Source organism: Passer domesticus, chromosome 18 (genome assembly GCF_036417665.1).
Source record: "Passer domesticus isolate bPasDom1 chromosome 18, bPasDom1.hap1, whole genome shotgun sequence".
NCBI classification, from domain to species: domain Eukaryota; kingdom Metazoa; phylum Chordata; class Aves; order Passeriformes; family Passeridae; genus Passer; species Passer domesticus.
In genome coordinates this window covers 6,321,050-6,338,236 of record NC_087491.1, presented here as the reverse complement: position 1 = coordinate 6,338,236, position 17,187 = coordinate 6,321,050, and the positions used below count along the sequence as shown (strand labels likewise).

General features: G+C 44.4%; 1 protein-coding gene across 1 annotated transcript in view; it reads left to right on the top strand.

Annotated features, from left to right (window-relative positions):
* The window catches only part of BRINP1 (BMP/retinoic acid inducible neural specific 1), an 88,478-nt gene that overhangs the window by 62,832 nt on the left and 8,459 nt on the right, over positions 1–17,187 (top strand). The window contains exons 4-6 of the mRNA XM_064393284.1: positions 4,830–4,999; positions 6,253–6,358; positions 12,992–13,228. Of these exons, the coding sequence (XP_064249354.1) occupies positions 4,830–4,999; positions 6,253–6,358; positions 12,992–13,228 (513 nt within the window). The remainder of the gene's footprint in view (positions 1–4,829; positions 5,000–6,252; positions 6,359–12,991; positions 13,229–17,187) is intronic.

Genomic DNA, 17,187 nt, shown 5'->3' with positions numbered 1-17,187 from the left:
TGTCCCCAAAGCCCACCTGTGTCCCCAAAGCCCACCTGTGTCCCCAAGGAGCCTTTGCAAATGAATTCAGAGTGTGAGGTGGGAGCTGTGCCCCTGTGCTGCTCTGACCACCGTGGCTGTCAGGAGAAACACGTCCCTCAGCTGGGGGTCTGTCCTGCCAGCCCTTCACCACTGCCCTCAGCTTCACAACAGAACGTGTTCAGCCCTCTTTTTCACAGGATGAAAACAAATTCGGGGGGGGAAACATCCTTTCTTGCTGGAACTGGAGGAATTTTAAAGAGCTCCAGGAAAAGGGAGTTCAAGGAGTTGGGCAGGGAGCGTGAACAGACGGGAAGAGATGGCCAGAAGGCTGAATGCATTAACATGGAGCAGACTTGTGGAAAAACAGCACTTCAGTAAAATTCAAAATGTATATGCAAGGGCTGCAGAGAGGTCTGTGTGTGTGCACAGAATGTGTCAGGGATGACATCAGAGAGAGCCCTGTAGGGCCATGAACTCCTGAGCAGACGCTGCTGGTGGTGCTGCAGGAACATTTTGAGTAGCTACTGTTGAACACTGGAGGGGTGAAAATCAGCAGCTCCTATTGATGTTTACTGCTGGTTCTTTTTTCCACTCTGTATTATTTTCATGGTTCTTTTCCCCCTTTGGGGTGTGCCTTTCTTTCATTTAAATGCTTTTCTTCCAAGAACAACTCTCTGTGAGAAAGATTCTGCAGTGGTGAAGGCTCAATTTTACTTCAAAATTTGTTGTTGTTGCTTCTTCTAAAGTACCTCACCTCCAGCCTTGCCACATTGCCATGTCTGTAGTGAACTTTGAGGAATTTCTGGCCATCTGTCTGTTCCCAGAGCATTCTGCAGACACTGGGATGAGATTAGATGTGTGCAATGATTCATGCACAAATTAGGTGGCAGGTAAATTGGCACAGTTCCCCTGATGTCCCATGGCCTCTGGTGTGGTGATGTCCTTCAAAGATCCTTGAGCTGATCTTCCAGTCCAGGCACCCAAAGAAGTCCATTCCACCAGCAAGAAATGTGAGAGAAAGGAGGTTTCCGAGCATTGAAGAGCACAAGTGACTGCTTTCTTCAGGCCTTAATGAAGTCTGGGTAAAGATAAACTGCTTTTTATTGAGGAATTCACTTTTCAGGACCGTATTTTACAGAGCCCAAGACAGCCAAGTAGAGATTTTATTTTTATTTTTTTCTGGTTTACTTTTTTTCCATTGACATTCCTCTTTTTCTTGCCACTCACATCCATGAAAATTCAAAATAAGAAAGACCTTTGATGGTAAAATATATTTTTAATTTTGCCTGGTTGCTGAGGTTGTAAATTATTCACAGGGGCTTGTTTCTTCTCCTGATTTTACAACACAACAACTTTAAATATGCAGAGACTTGTAATGAGAACTGGTGTTGGAGGGGAGCACTAAACACCCCACCAGCCCTGAGCATGGTGAGCAATGGTAGGGAGAAAAAGAGGATTTATCTTGGCAATGGCAGTCCCAGGGAAAATGCAGATGGAGCTGGGCATGCATTATGCACAGAGGACATGATCTAATCGCAGTCTGGGGGCTAAACAAGAGCTCTGGGACATAAAATCAGACATGTCCTGGCTCTCCCAGGAGCTGGTGTCTCTCCAGCAGAGCTCCAAGCAGTTCTGCCCTGGCTTGTGGCTGTTTGTAGCTCAGCCTGGTGTCTGAGGAGGTGGCAGATAGTGACAAGCACGCAGGAAATTGCTGCCTTTGAAATGCCAGCTGCTGCACGGCCCCCAGGAGGGTGGGACATGGAGCAGCACCTGAACGCAGCAATTTTCACACCTGGCCACAGGAGGAACAGCTCTGGTGGCTTTCAACCTACAGAGCAGCCAGGGCCCCCAGAGTCCCCTAAAAACCCAGCTCTGCTCCAGTCTGCTTCTGACAAAGGCACTGGGGAAGAGTCACTTTGAGGGCATCCATGCTCTGGGATGGAGCACACAGAGCTGAGAGCCAATTTTCAGGAAAATCCCTCAAGGAAAAACAACTTTGAACATATCATTCACTTAATTAAAGGAGAAATTAAGACTTAATAATGCAGGAAAATTCTGTTAACCTCTCTTGATCCAAGAGTTGCTTTCCCATGTGACCCCTCCGTGGGGATGCTGTGCTTTTCCAGCTCTGCACAGACTTACACAAAAGAGGTTTCCAGCAGCACTGTCCCTGCTCAGCACCCCTCAGTCCTAGGGACAGCACTGCTCCTTCAAGAAAAAACATTATTGCTCATGGACTTCTCTGTTTTCTTCCTTTGGAGGGAAAAAATGACAAATTTTGTGGGGAAATCACCAATCCCCACTGCCTCAGAGCACAGGTTTCTCTGCTGTGTTTTTTAGTGCCATTTGTGTTGTGTAGGAACCAAATCCAAGAGGAGATCTGCTGGTGATCTGACAGCAGTGCTGCTGCCTGATGTGATTCCACCCAGGCTCCCTGCCTGCCCTCTGGCCCAGGATTCCATTCTCAGCATTCCAGCCTCAGCATTCCTCTAGTGAAAATAAGCCAGGCTGGAATGAAAAATCACTGATTTTTGTGCCTTGGCTATTAATGAGGCATGATTTTTTTCCCAGGAAAAGTAGTTTTTTCCCTAGTTATTGGTGCAATTGATGAAGAGTTGATGGCTGTGAATCACAGCTAAGGGGAGAATTATCCCAAATCCTCCTTCTCCTGCCACAGACTCACAAAATAGTGGCGAAACATAATTTCTCATGTCTCTCTGCTGCATCTCCTTGCAGTTAAATGCTTCTGTTGCATGAGTGATCCAGAACTTCTGGCTCAAAATACACTTTCCAACTGATCCAGCCTTTTCAGTGGCAAATGAGTTGATTCATGAAAACTGACAAAATTCCTTCAGATCCCCCTGAAAAACACATAGAGATGAAACTTGGAAATGCATTGAGTGGTCAGTGCAGTGACCACTGTTCCTCACACTGATCACAGACATTTTATTTATCACCTGTGCCTTGCTGTCTGTTTGCTGTATTCAACTGTTGTGTCTCATCAGATACAGGGGGTTAAATCCTCTGGAAGATGGATTGAACTTTGTGTGGACAGAGCCTGATGTGGCAGAGCCTTGGTCCCTGCCAAGGTCTCTTCAAGCTCAACACATAAAAATGGTAATGGTGATAAAGGAAATCAAAGCTGGTCATTTTCCAGGGAGAGTGTTTTTGTGAGAGGTAACAATAATGACATTGTTACTACCACAGCTTTGATAGTGATGGAAGGCTAGTCTGCTATTTTTAACAAAATATTAAAGACAAAGTTTTACATGCCTAACTTCTCCACTTAGGTCCTGCAAACTTAATTAAAAGATTTCAACTGATCAATTCTTTTGATGAAAAGTACCTTCTTTCCACAAAAAAAAAAAAAAAAAAAAAAAAAAAAGGAAGAATTTTTCATCTCAAAGCCAAAGGCTGAATACTCAATAAAACTATTGCTTGAAAAACTGAAATCTAATAAAAAATATTTTGATTTCCAGCCAGAATATTTTTGGTTTGTTTTCAGGCATTTGGCTTTCAGATAAAAGCTGGAAAATTTCCAGGGAAAGTGAGGGGGAGATCTTACTGGGATTTTGGCTTATTTTTTTCATATATGCAATAAAAGAAATAATTTGGATGAATCAAATTGTTTTACCTAATAAGAATTTTAAAGAAAAGTAAGCCCTTGCTCTCTTAAAAAAAATTATGCAAAGATGATGAAAAGCGAGATATTTTTTTGGCCTTGAAAGCAGTGGTACATATTTTTTGGACCATGCCATCACTGCCAGAGGCAGTGCATTCATCAGTGGTTCATCTATCAAATCAGAACAAGCACCATTCTTCTCATTAAGAGAGTTATGTAGAAATGGCACATTCCTCCTCTAGTTGTGTCTTCTCTTCATTTATTAAAATCCAAGTTTCACATGTTAAGGATGCAGGATGGAATTCCACCTTTTAAGACCTCTCACAATGCCAGCCTTATGTTAAGAATGAACTGGATTTTAATGTGTCTCACCCAGCACAAATTGAATTATTAGGTAAATAGTCCTTCTCAGCTGCACATCCTTTTCAGATGTGCTTTGTTACATTCAGGTCTCTGCCGATGTTTTATCAGTTCTTAACCACTTGTCTCCCAGATTCTCTGTGGTTTCATTTCAAAATCACCTGCTTTTGTCCCTTATTTTTTATGGTATTTTCACTCTCTATTTATATTCCCTGGATGAGACTCTGGGAGAGGAAAGAAGGCAGTGAGGATGGTTAATTCAAATTAACTTTCTTATTTGCTCTTTCCTCTGATTAATTCTCTTTACACAACCCCTTTCTCCTCCCCTTTTGCAAGGCCACTGGGAGCTGAAGAGGTCCAAGTAATATTTGTTTGTCCACTGCACCTACCTGCACACTGTGTTCTACTTGCAATCATCATCCATTCCTTCTAGAAGTCAGGTCAGACAGAGACTTGCACAAAGTGAGATCTCCTGTCGGGTGTGCATCATTCTAGAGGCACTGCTCACAGAGAGAACGTACCTCAGGTGGGACAGACAGGCTGAATCCGTGGTGGCAAAGCTCTGCTGGCTAAAAAAATCTCCAAAATGTTGTCTACTCAATTCAGTGGAGCTGCTTTATTTGTCTGGTGAACTTGGCCTGGCTGTCTGAATAGAGGAGGAGGCTTCTGTGTGTCCCCCTGGGGTCCTGGTGAGGAAGGGTGGATTCCTCCAAGAGCGCTCTAGGTGTCGGACTTTTCTTTCTTTATGTGCAGTAGGTGACACCAGTTGCTCCTGTTAAGGTGGCCCTGCCTGGCAGCCTGAAATCTCCTTTTCTCTCTGCTGCAGGAGAGGAGGCCTTGACCATGTACATGGACAAAAGCCGCCTCGACAGAAAGTCAGGAAACGCCACCCAGAGCGTTGAAGCTTTGCACCAGCTCGCATCCTCCTACTTTGTAGATCGTGATGGCACCATGAGGAGACTCCATGAGATCCAGATCTCTACCGGAGCAATCAAGGTACCTCATACTGCCTTAGGAAGAGGAAAAAGATTGTCTGCCTTGTATGGATTCTCTAGGGGTGTGGGGCAGGACTTTGCCAGACTGATGTCTTCTTTGAGCACAAGTTGTTTTGTTCCCAGGTTAGGTTTTCTCTTATTCAGTTGAAGAATTGATTTCCCCAGGGTCACTAATGTCTGGAAAGAGGTGGGCATTCAGTGTGGTGGTTGTGTAGGACAGGAGACTTTCACTAAGTGTGACAGTGACTTCTGGAAGGGAGAGAGGGAGCAGAGGACCCAGATCAGTGATGGAGGTTGGAAGGGAAAGGCAGGTCTGTGAAATGAACACCTGTGCCACCGAGGAGTATTTGTCTCCTGGGGTGTAAGGCTGCCAAACATCTCTCAGCTGAATTTGCTACAAGAAATGGTGAAAAACTCAGTGTGGCATTACTGAGGCATCTGGAATGAAACGGACTGAGAGACAGCTTGGGGGTTGCAGCAGGAAGGAAGGGAAGCTGCTCAGAGAATACAAAACAGGGAAAATGGCTCTGCAAAGGCTGCCTTCTCTGAAAGCAATCATCCTACGCTGGGCAGGGATTTTATTGTTGCTGAGTTCACTCCAGGGAAGGTGATGTGGATGGAGTCGTCATTGTTAGCCATTTCTGAAAGGTTTCAGCTCTCGTTATTGTTCTGTGCTGTCTCATGGCTGAGGCTGTTCCCTTCTGGATGGGAAATTGTATTGAGATATTGAAACAGTGACAGCAGATAATCACCCGTGGTGAATTCCAGAAGGGCAGGAAACCAACAGCAGCAGCACTGCAGGTCATCTGTGCCTTCATCCATCCTCAGCACAGGGCTGCTGTTCACATCTGTTGTGGGAGCACCAGGCACCACTGTGGGCTGGCAATCCATCTCTGTTTCTTGCTTTCCAATAAGAGAAGCCAGGGAATAATTCCTCTGCAGGCTTCTGATGTTCTCCAATGGAGATCCTGTGTGAGAAACATCAATCTGCAGGATCCCATTGCCAAGCCCAGAATAACCTGTGGTACCCTAAGGAAAGCACCCCCAATTCACTCTGATTTTTCAGCTTGAGACTGCACCAAACATTAGCAGGGTCTGTGCAGGGTGGGGCATTTTTTCCCAGCTAGGGAAGATGTGTTTTGGGTTATATCAGCTGGTGACAAGGAGTCCTTGAATTAAAATATTTTAAAAGCCTGGGGAAGGTATGGTGCTGCAGTCAAAGGGAACATTCTCTCTTTTCTACATCCTCTGTAGGTAACAGAAACTCGGACCGGCCCCCTGGGCTGTAACAGCTACGACAATCTGGACTCTGTGAGTTCTGTCCTTCTGCAAAGCACTGAGAGCAAACTCCACCTGCAAGGTAGGGCCCAGGAACCAGGGAAGGGGGTGGAAATGGGAGAGGAGTGCCCTTTTTCTGAGCCTTTCCCCCTCTTCTCTTTGCTGTGATTCTGCTGTGTCTGGAAGTTCCCTGCAGCTTCTGGTGGTTTCACACGATGCTCAGTTGAGCAGAACTAGGGCTGACCCCAATGAAGTGTCTGTCTCTGCCACTGAATTTTGATGGACTTCTGTGTATGATGCACACACCAACATAAAAAAAAATGTGACCTCTTCCATCAGTATTGAAGGAGAATTCTGCCCACGTCGCTCTGTCCCTCCCAAACTGCTGATTTGTGTAAGAGGTTTGCAGATCAGCTTTCAGGACTCTCTAATGACCATAATCTTTGGGAAAAGTCACAGAGGTTTTATTTGGATGCTAGAAGCCATGGCTTCAGTCCCAGATGGGGAGCTAGTCCAAAAGTCAACAGACAGAGGTCATGGCTGAATTAATAAATAAATACGTGCTGGTTAGCAAGAAGTCAACTTCAGTAGAAGGAGGAAATTCACTGGGCATGTAATTCATGAAGGTTTTTCCCAATTTTTTGACAAAATAAGGAAATGTGAGATTTAATTGCTCATTTGCCCAGATGGTTTTATTTCTCAAATCCTTGTACTTGCACAAATTTTAATTTTTCAGATGAATGGGCTACATTGCATCTTCCGCTTTGAGTATAATTTGGCAAGTGCTGTTTTAATCTTTGGTTTCACAGAAACTGGGTTTCATTTACCAAGTAATGTTGTGGATATAATATTATTGTTGTTATTATTTGCCTTTAAAAATAATATGCAGGTTGTTTTCACTATGGCAGTGATTATCCAAATCACTGAGTTCTAGTTCTTACCTAATTAACAATAAGCAGTTTGAGAGGGTTTTACACTGTGATGATAGCTGCTGGTAATGAAAACCCAAGGATGACACATGAGATAAGTGGGGAAGCAGCTAAATCAGCAGGCAGCTTGGGTTATAGGCAGACAAGTGGGTAAATCAATAGACCTCTATTGGTTATCTGATCCATGAGAGAGGAGATAAACCAAGGGAGGGGGAAGGAGGTGGAGGAAGAGGGAAAAATTAGGAGAGAGAGGGGATGAGGCTGTGATTTCTGATGGGAGCAGACAGAGAACCTTGGGGGTCAACCACACGTGAGTTTCATGGAGCTCCATGGCTGAACCCTGTGCAGGGAGAGGCTGGGGCCAAGCCAAAGGAGAGAGCGAGGGAAGGGAGGAGAGCAGGAGCTCTTCCTAACAGAACAAAGTGACCTTTAAAGCTCCACCTGAGTTTCCTACCTAATCTGGAGTGTGGTTCTTGGGATAATTACCCAGGATCCTTCCTCTGCTCTGAGGGGCCTCATTACGAATTAGTCACAGGGCTGCAGCAGGTAATGGATCGTGACCAAGTCTCCTCTGATCTGATTAGCAGCCGAGCATGAGCTGCTGACAGAAATCCATGTTCCTGCCTTTGTGTCACTCCAGCTCTGAGCCTGGCTCAATAAAAGAGCAGCTTCTTCGTGACAGGGAGAATTTCTCTGTCTGAACTTGCTGCTGCCCAGCCCTGGGACTTGGGGTTTCAGAGCTGTGCCTTTCAGGAGAGACAGTGGGTGAAATGTAGCACTGATTGCCCTGGTCTGGTTGGCAAGGTGGTGATCAGCCAAAGGCTGGACTCGAGATCTTGGCGGTCTTTTCCAATCTAAAATTCCATGAACCCACATAGGGCTTGGGCAGGTTGATTTCGGGGAGGAAGGTGCAGGGTGTCTGGTGCTGCACTTGTGATTACTGGGACAAAAAACAATCACTAATTTCTAAACCAGCATCCTTGTGGGCCCAGCATGCATGACATGTTCTGGAGTATGTATATGCAGGGCAGAGTGCCAGCAGCTCTACAGCAGCCTCTTGGGAAAGGGAGATTTGTGTTCCCTGGACAAGTGTCCTAGGAAGAAATTGGAAAATTGGACTGAAAAAAAGCAACACTTTGAAAAAATTCAGGAAATCCAAATTTCAGAGGCATATCCTGTTGTATCAATACTGTTATTGAGAGTATATGTCAATATTGGAGCATAGCACTATTTCAGTGAGCTACAGTCCTTCTGTGCTGCTCTAAACTGTGCAAGAATAAACAGAAAATGTTGCATATCAGGTCATTTGCTACATCAATTATGGTCATATATTATAATACTATACATAATGCATGTTGTATGCAATACTTATATATTATTAAATATATTATATTTCAATATTTAATATTATATTGTTATGTATGTGTAAATACCCTCATATATTATACATCTATAACTACATAGAGAGATGTATTATATACCTGCATAGCATATATGATAGTATAACATTAGAATTTACATTACAATTACTATTAAAGCTTTTTCCAAGATGGAAAGAACAGTAATGGCAACACAAAACATTTCAGCTTTTCACTGCAGTGAAATGAGGGAGTATGAAAAAATACATTTAGAAAGTCAAAAGTGCTTTTGGAGTCAACATGCTCTCACAAAATGCTTCAATGGAACTGCATTTTCAACACAGAACTCTTCTGTGGAAAATGTCTCAAATAGCTCTAATTTAGAGCTGGGGAAATTTACCTCTTTTAATGCAGGAAGCCTTTTATATACAGTCTAAAGCCAAACATCTATCTCTAATAGATTTTTCTGGGTGAATTCAGGACATGTTCCCTTGTCAGATACTTCATATTCTGCCTGTAGTTATCTAAGATAAACCTATACCAAATCTGTGCTGCTCTTCATTTTTAAAAAAGAACTTCATGCTTTACAAAGTGGCAGAATCCCTCCTCTGATCAATAAATTATCTTCAAAACTAAGATTTTCAAGTCGGCAGCAAACTTTCCTTGTGCATCTGTTATCAGCTCCTGAGGCTGCTGTTGGGGATGAGCCCATTCCTTGTGCCCCCTGGTTTGGATTGAGGAATTCTCCCCATGGAAATGGTCCAATATGCCAGTTTTTAAGACCAGCTTGCCCCCCTTCTTGGCTGCTGACATGAGGTTGTTTCATCAGTAGACAGCAGTGAAAGATTGAATACATATATATATATATATATATATATATATATATATATATATATATCTGTATATGGGTTTTTTGGGAATGTTTGCAATATCCAAATACATTTCTTAGAGATCAACACAGCATTTGGGATATTTTATTAGGGTTGTGGCTGCTAGCAGGGCTTTCCCTGCTAGCACAAGCTGCTCAGTGGGGTTGTTATATTCCTTGGGATTATGGCTTTCCTGCTTTACAGGTAGCAACAGAAGCACCCAGAGCAGTGGTCTCAAAAGATTGATGCCACCTGTGCTTTACTGACAACCATAATCCACTGAATTCCAGCAATATTTAGTCCCTGGGCATGGGATAGAGCTACACATGAAAAACAGGATGCCAGGACTGGGTGAGGTGTTGCTGCTGGCACAGAGCTTGTAAAGTCTCTTGCTGAGATCTGATCAGAAATGCTCAGAACGGAAGCAAAAAAATTGATATGAATCTGCCCTTGTCTGGGGATGATGAGGAATCTGTGAATATTTATATGTATCTATTAAAACGTGTTTCTGTGGAAATAGGCACAGCTGTATTTCAGTAACACTGGTTTCTTCCACAAGGAAATTCCTGGCTGGAAGATGTGAGTCACCTGTAATCCCAGCAGCCTGTTTAAAGTCAGGGGGTTGTGTTTGGAGTTGCACACTGGTGCTCCAGTGAGTGGCTGGATTTGGGTGTCACTTGTGCAAACACAGCTCTAAGTGTGGGCTTCTTGTCAAATGCCTCAGGCAACAGATGGGTTCCAGTAAAACTGCTTTTCTGATGAAGCTTTTATAAAAGTGCTTTGTTGAGTTGGTGCTAAGTGTACAGAGGTCTGATTGCCCCTTAAACATGATACTAGTTCTTACAAGAGGATGTTTTCCTGGAAATGTTGGGGTTTCTTTTCAGAAGCCATGAGTTTTATGGGCAAAAAGAGAGTATCCATGTGAAGCACTGCAGTAGTAAAACATGTTGTGTTTTGGAGATTACAGGGTATTCACACTTCTGTATCTGCTGGAGTGCGCAGTGGATGTCCCTTGCAATGGGAGGTGCTTTCCTTGAAACTTCAGTTTATTTTTTCACCCCTATTCCCTCCAGGGAAAAAAAAAAAATTAAGATCTCCAAAGCCAGGACCACTTGTATCTGGGACCAAACAGCTTGTTGTGCTTTATCCAAGTTAAAATTCAAGAGAAACTGTGGAGAACTCAAGAGCCTGAGGTAATTTGATCATATTCAAAGAGCAAGAGCAGGTTGCTCCTCCATGAAGCAGAGTGGAAAATGTGTTCATGAGACTTGGACCATGAATGAAGAGTCAGTGCACATCAAGAAGTCCAGCTCTGCTCTCATGTGAGCTTGAAAGCTCAGTGAGTGCAGCTGCCTTCAGGCTCTCTGCTTCCCTTTGTGGATCAGTTCTCCAACAGCGCTGCACTCTCATTCCACCCTGAAGGAAAGTTTGGGATCCTGGCAGGTGGGGCCATCACTAATATCAGTGTGAGGATTTGACAAGGGACCATCCCTCAGTAGTGGTTGTTTCAGATAAATCACAGAATTCCAGACTGGGATTGGAAGGGACCTCAGAGCTCATCCCATTCCACCAGCCTGCCATGGGCAGGGACACCTTCCACTATCCCAGAGTGCTCCAAGCCATGTCCAGCCTGGCCTTGGACACTTTCAGGGATCCAGGGGCAGCCACAGCTGCTCTGGGAACCTGTGCCAGGGCATCCCCACCTTCACAGGGAAGAATTTCTTCCTAATGTAAAATCTAAACCTACTCTCTTTCAGTTTAAAGTCATTCCCCCTTGCCCTATCATTGCAATCCCTGGAAAAGACTGAGCTTCAGGACTTCCTGAAAACAGAAGGAAGAAATCTGAGCTTCTTGTTGAGACACATCTCAGAAAAGACCAAAGGGACCTCAAAATAATGATCCTCTGCAGGCCAGATTTGAGGTGTTTGCAGGGATGCTGTCCTGGTCAGCTCTTTGTGTGTTCCTTCCAGTCCCCAATAGCCATGCAGAAAAGGCAGCAGGATCTATGCAGGAATAGTGTCCCTGGACTGGAAATCCTTCCCTGTGCAAGTGTCACAAACACATTCCAGCTGGAGGGTGCTCCAAGCTCATCCTGGAGGCTGCCAGTGGGATCAGGCAGAGGAGCAGCTTGCTGCCACCAGGCACGGTGCTCACCCAGACCAGGGGGAGAGGAAACAGGGCTCCCCGTGCCTTCCACAGCCTCCTGAGTCCCCAAACCTGCTCTTCCAGAGGGACCTCATTAAGGCTGAGGTGCTTCTCTGGATCCAAAAGCAAAAGGGTAATGGGGGTCCCAGGGTCACCACCTGCTGTTTTTCTCTTGTCTGAGGTGAACACAACCCATCAGAGATGGGCCTGCACTCCTGAAAGGGGTCACAACCCTTTTTGCCATTCCTGCACACTCTCATCCTCTGAATTATTGTCTGATTTTCATTCCACTCCAGTGAGCTGTCAGGCATGGGTCTGGTAATGCAGGGCAGCAGAAACACAAACAGATGGGTAATTGACCCGCGTGCCTTCATTACCCCGCAGCTCAGCGCTGCCATAAACTCCTCGCGCTGCCACTCCAGCCCTGGCCTTTCCAAGGGGGGTCCCCTGAAAGGCTTGGAGTTATTGTCCCCTGCCTCGTGCTCCACAGACACTGACAGGGGCTGACAGGCAGGACTGGCCAGGTAGAAGCAAACAGCTGTGAATCCTCAGGGAGATCCGCAGGGAGTCTGGAGGAGGACGGGATGGAAAACCACGTACACCGTACGTGGGGCAAACACTAAAACTGTTATTGCATCCTCTGGTACCTGAGCAAGGGGGCACTTACACTGATGCCTGCACAGATGGATGCATACACAAACACTTGCCATGCAGAAAGGGACAAGGGGATAGATCTCCCTGCTAATGTAAGTCTGCCAAGCAACACTGAAATCATCGGCACTAAATCCATTTGCACTTTTATAGGATTTGGCAGGTAGCCTTCCTAGCAGAGAGCAAGCTGTGAAGGCTCAGGTGCCCAACTCCTGTATTTATGCTCTGGGAGCTGGGCACTTAACTCTGCAAGGGACTTTTATAAATCCCCTCTTGTGTTATTTTCCTTTCTTCTGTTTTCCGTTCCTTCTTATTTTCCCTTTCAGTGTATACTTCCCTTTTTTCTGTGGAACCAAACCCACTTAGTATCTCTCAAAACAGGTCAGAACAGCAGAATGTTCATTGCTTCAGAACTAGCACTTGGTTTCAGAAGACAAAAACACCACGCCTGGGAATAAGGGAGGCTTTGCATTCAGGGTCTTGTACTGTGCTGGGGTCTGAGAATGGGATGAAAGGGTTTTGGGGAAGGGGAAGTTTCTTGCCACCCTTCTGCTGCAGAGGAGATGGGCTCTGCTCTCAGCTAAATCACTACTTGCCCTGGAGGGATGCAATTTGTACCTTCCTTATTCATGACAGCTTTTAATTCTTCACTATAACTTTCTCAAACTTAATGAAATGGCTCTTGAAAAGAGGAAAAAAACCCTGAAATTACTTTTTTATTTACTTTTTTTTTTCATCCATAATCCTGTTGTTCTCTCTCCAGGTCTCCAGATCATCTTCCCTCAGTATTTACAAGAGAAGTTTGTCCAGTCTGCCTTGAGTTACATCATGTGCAATGGGGAGGGCGAGTACATCTGCAGGGACAGCCAGTGTGGCTGCCAGTGCTCCGAGGAGTTCCCTCAGTGCAACTGCCCCATCACCGACATCCAGATCATGGAGTACACCCTGGCAAACATGGCCAAGACCTGGACAGAAGCCTATAAAGATCTGGAGAATTCAGGTAATTGAGAAAAACTCATTTTTTCAATTTGTGGCAGGTCGTATCAGGTAAAAATCTTTTATTCCCTCAGTATAATGCTTAAATTTGGCTAAAAAATAGAGGATTTGAACCCAAACCCAAGATCTTAGTCTTGAGGGAATACTTGAGGATGTCCTTTTTCCTCTATTAAACACACAGACAGGAACACACACCGCACATGGAATTATGTGTACAGGGACATTTTCCATGGAAGTATATGTTTGGTTAAAAATCTGATTTTTCATACCAAACCATCTCCAAATCTGTCTTTTAATAGTTCTACGGAGAAACTTCCACAATACAAATGATGCAGAAATTGCATTTCAGATTTGCATGAATGCTTTGTTTTGCTTTGGTGAAAGCAGTTCAGAGGGAGAAGAGCACACAGGCATGACACCTCCTTTGAGACAGGGAGAAGGGAAATGACTCCTCTGTCCTTCAGGGAAATGTCTTCTGCTGGGAAGGTTTCTCTGTTCCACTTTCTCCCCAGGTGAGGCTGGGGGTGTCAGTGGAGTTTGTTCTGTGCTGGTGATGGTAGTGGGAGTAGGTTACCTGTAGTAGGTGTGTTGTACTCACAGGATACACACTCCTGAGGGTTTGTGGTAGGAAAGAGCAACACTTTCAGTGAATTGTCTCCTTTAGCAAGTGACCTGCCTGCCCTGAAACCACACAGGCACCAAGCAGAACTTCCTCAGGAGATTATCCTTGTGCTGACTCTCATCTTTCAGTCTCCTCCAGCCACTTTCCAACACATTTTCTTCAATGATTACTGTCACAACTGCCCAGATCTCCATTTCAGGAAGAAAACTGTGAGAAAAGGACCACCGAGCTCAATTCAAGACAAATCCTTCTTAAGTTTTCTTTCTTTCTTCATGTTAAAAGTCACCTTAATCCCTTTAAAGGCTGAAATGCAGTAGCCTGTGATGTTTCCTCAAAGGGCTGTTGAGGATTTGCTTCATACTTCAACACGTGGCCCCTGTTGGTGTTTGTGCTGCTGCACAGATCCTTATGTCCCACTCATGCTGTCACCCTGGTGCTCCAGCAGCCTGGGTGGGAGTTAATGGCCTGAGGCTAATGACCACCATGACCAGATCCCCCCAGTACCCTGGGCAGCCACAGGGCTGGGCAGTTCCAGGAGCAGGACACCAGCCAGCAAGGTCAGACGTTTTCTCTGAGTTTCTATAGGTTCATGGATGGGTGAGTAACACCAGGGCAAACCAGAAATGTGGATTTCAGGAGTTTTTGCCAGCTCAGTATACACAAGTTTACAAGGATTACAGGCAGTGCCTGCCAGCACAACTCTGCCACTGGTTATGTGTTAGCAGTTGTTAGTTCTGGCACAGCATCTTCACACAAGGTGCTCAGGAGCCACAGGTTGGTCTCATCAAACCCTTTCCCATCCCAGGGGATCTAACCCAGCACTGAGAAGGTGGGAGCCCTGTGGAGAGGGGGGTTCCAGTGCCACATTCTGTCCTTGCTGCACTCAATCTAAGCACAGGTCAGGGTAGATAATTATATTCAGGCTCCCTCCCCTTGAGATTTGAATGGGGGAAGGTGTTTTTCATTTGCCATGTTAAAGTGACATATTGCAGTGCAATTTCTGCCATATTCCACCCAGGGCTGGAGGCTTTTCAGGGCTAGATGGAATGATTATCTTTATGTCTAAAGCTGCTGCATCTGATTCATCACTTTGATGCATCATGCGTGAACTTATCCTTTGAGATAGAAGTTGCTATCACAAAAGACTGCAGTATTAGTGTTTTGCTTCTTTGTTTTAATAAATATTCCCAATAACTAGAGGATTTTCTTCATTATGAACAGCAGAGGAGAAATCTCTGATGACATCTGAAGGCTTTTCCAATAAAGTGGACTGAAAGGCACAGGAGTGCTCTGAAAGCAAATACCATTTTGCACAGGAAGCCACTGAAAGCCCAAAACATTTGTATTCTGCTTCTGGTCTGTGTTGGATCCTCTGTTAATTTGAAAAAAATTGTGCAGGGCGAATCAAGAGTTGCTGTGATTTGGAATAGTATCTTCAAAGTCAAGGAGGCTGCAGTGAACTGAAGCTGCTTTGAATCAGCTCAGGAGATTTTTTAGTCCTATGCTTCACTGCTTGTGGGTAAATTGAGAAAAATAACACTGCCTTATTCTCGGCATTTTAGAATGGCTGGTCAAAAAATTCAGTGATTGTGGATTAAAGACAATGCCAACTTTTAATTAAGTCATTTGCTGGAGTTAATTTGTTTGTTTATTCAAGACTATTACTTTCTGATGTAAATGGGATTTTTTTTTTAACACTGGCAAAGGAAAATTTGATCTGTGAAAGAGATGTCTGACCTGTCAATTCCCCGTGGTGCTACTTGTGGTGCTGAGTCACTGCCTTAGGGATGGGGTGACTCAGCAGAAAGAGGGGCCAAGCTGCATCACGGGAGGTGTAGTTCCAGCCATCAGCAAGGTTTGCTGTGCAGAGGAATAAAATAACCACAAATGCAAACAGACTTGTTAATTAATTGGAAATTCTCAGGGTTAAAAATGAAGTATTCCCAGAAACAGGGAACATCCCCATCCATACCACTGGTTTCCAGGCAGAGTTATAAATAAATATAAATAATGAAGAAACCATGTTGGTTTTAAAGTACTTTTCTTTTTCTTCATCACCCTAATTTTAAACAATCCCATCCAGCTTTTGTTTTGCCAGATTTGCTTCTCATTTGTTTTTCCCCCAACGTTGCACTGCGGTAGCAAAATGTGCACACTGCACCGAAATTCCTGTCTCGATGAAAAATGTACCACATTCATCATCACAGGGAAAAGAGCCTGGGCTCCTGCACAAAAAGGCTTTTGAGGAAATTGATTTATAAGGGGCGGGAAGCAAATGCAAGGCTTTTACTGCTGAAAGGTACCCGGAGTAATCAGCATGGTCAACAGAAGCAATTATACCTGATGGTGGTTTCAGAGGCCCATGGAAAAGAACAGAGTCAGGTTTGGGGAGAAGGGCACTGGCAGCAGCATTAAAACCAGAGTGAAAACCTGAGAGATTACTAAAAAAAAATCTCTTGGTTATCTTTGGGAGAGAAAGGAGACAAGCAGATGTCCCACGGATGTTGGTAGTGCAGAGATGATGATTATTTTGATGAGGAGCTTGGTTACACCATGTGATGAGTAGGATGTGAACATCCACTTACCATCCATGTCAGGATGGGACTGACTAATGTACAGATATCCTTTGTTAGGCAGTGAGCATGAACTGCAAGTTGATGAATAATAGGAAATCTGTTATGCAAATATCTTTAACTTTGTACTATAGGATTTAAATTATCTGATTTTTTTCCATTAATTCTATGGATTATTTCTTTTTTTATTTGAAAAGATGTCACCCTTTACAAGCTCTCAATTTCCTTCTGAAAATAGGATGAAGGAATTAAAAAAGATTTGGGAAAGGATCAGAAATAATGTAGACAATGTAGAGGGAAAGATGGCTATGCTTCTTGTTGACTTGTTTGGGAAGTTTATGGCAGGGTCTTAGTCCAGCTTCCCTCTAGAAGCAGGACCACAGCCAGCACTGGGTCAGGTCAGCCTTGGTTTTGTCTAGCAGAGTCTAAAATGAGAGATTTTTATATATCTCTGATCATGTTCCAGCACTGCATTACCTCCAAGTGACAGAGTTTTTCAGTAAATCATTTTAATTTCTCAAGCTGCAAACTGTGTATTGCTCTTTGTTATGGAAACTGTCTCTCAAAAGAGGAGTTTTGCTCATATCTGTGAGTACCTTTTGCTGTAATTAAATATCCCTTGGCCTCCTCTTTACCAAATGACACCAGTGCAGCTCCCCACACCTGACTTTGCAGAACTCGTGGTCAGAGCACCTCGGTGTCCCTCAGCTCTGCCCTCCCAGTCTCTGTTCATCCCTTTTAGGTGGGTACCCCAGGTGTAGCAGTGCT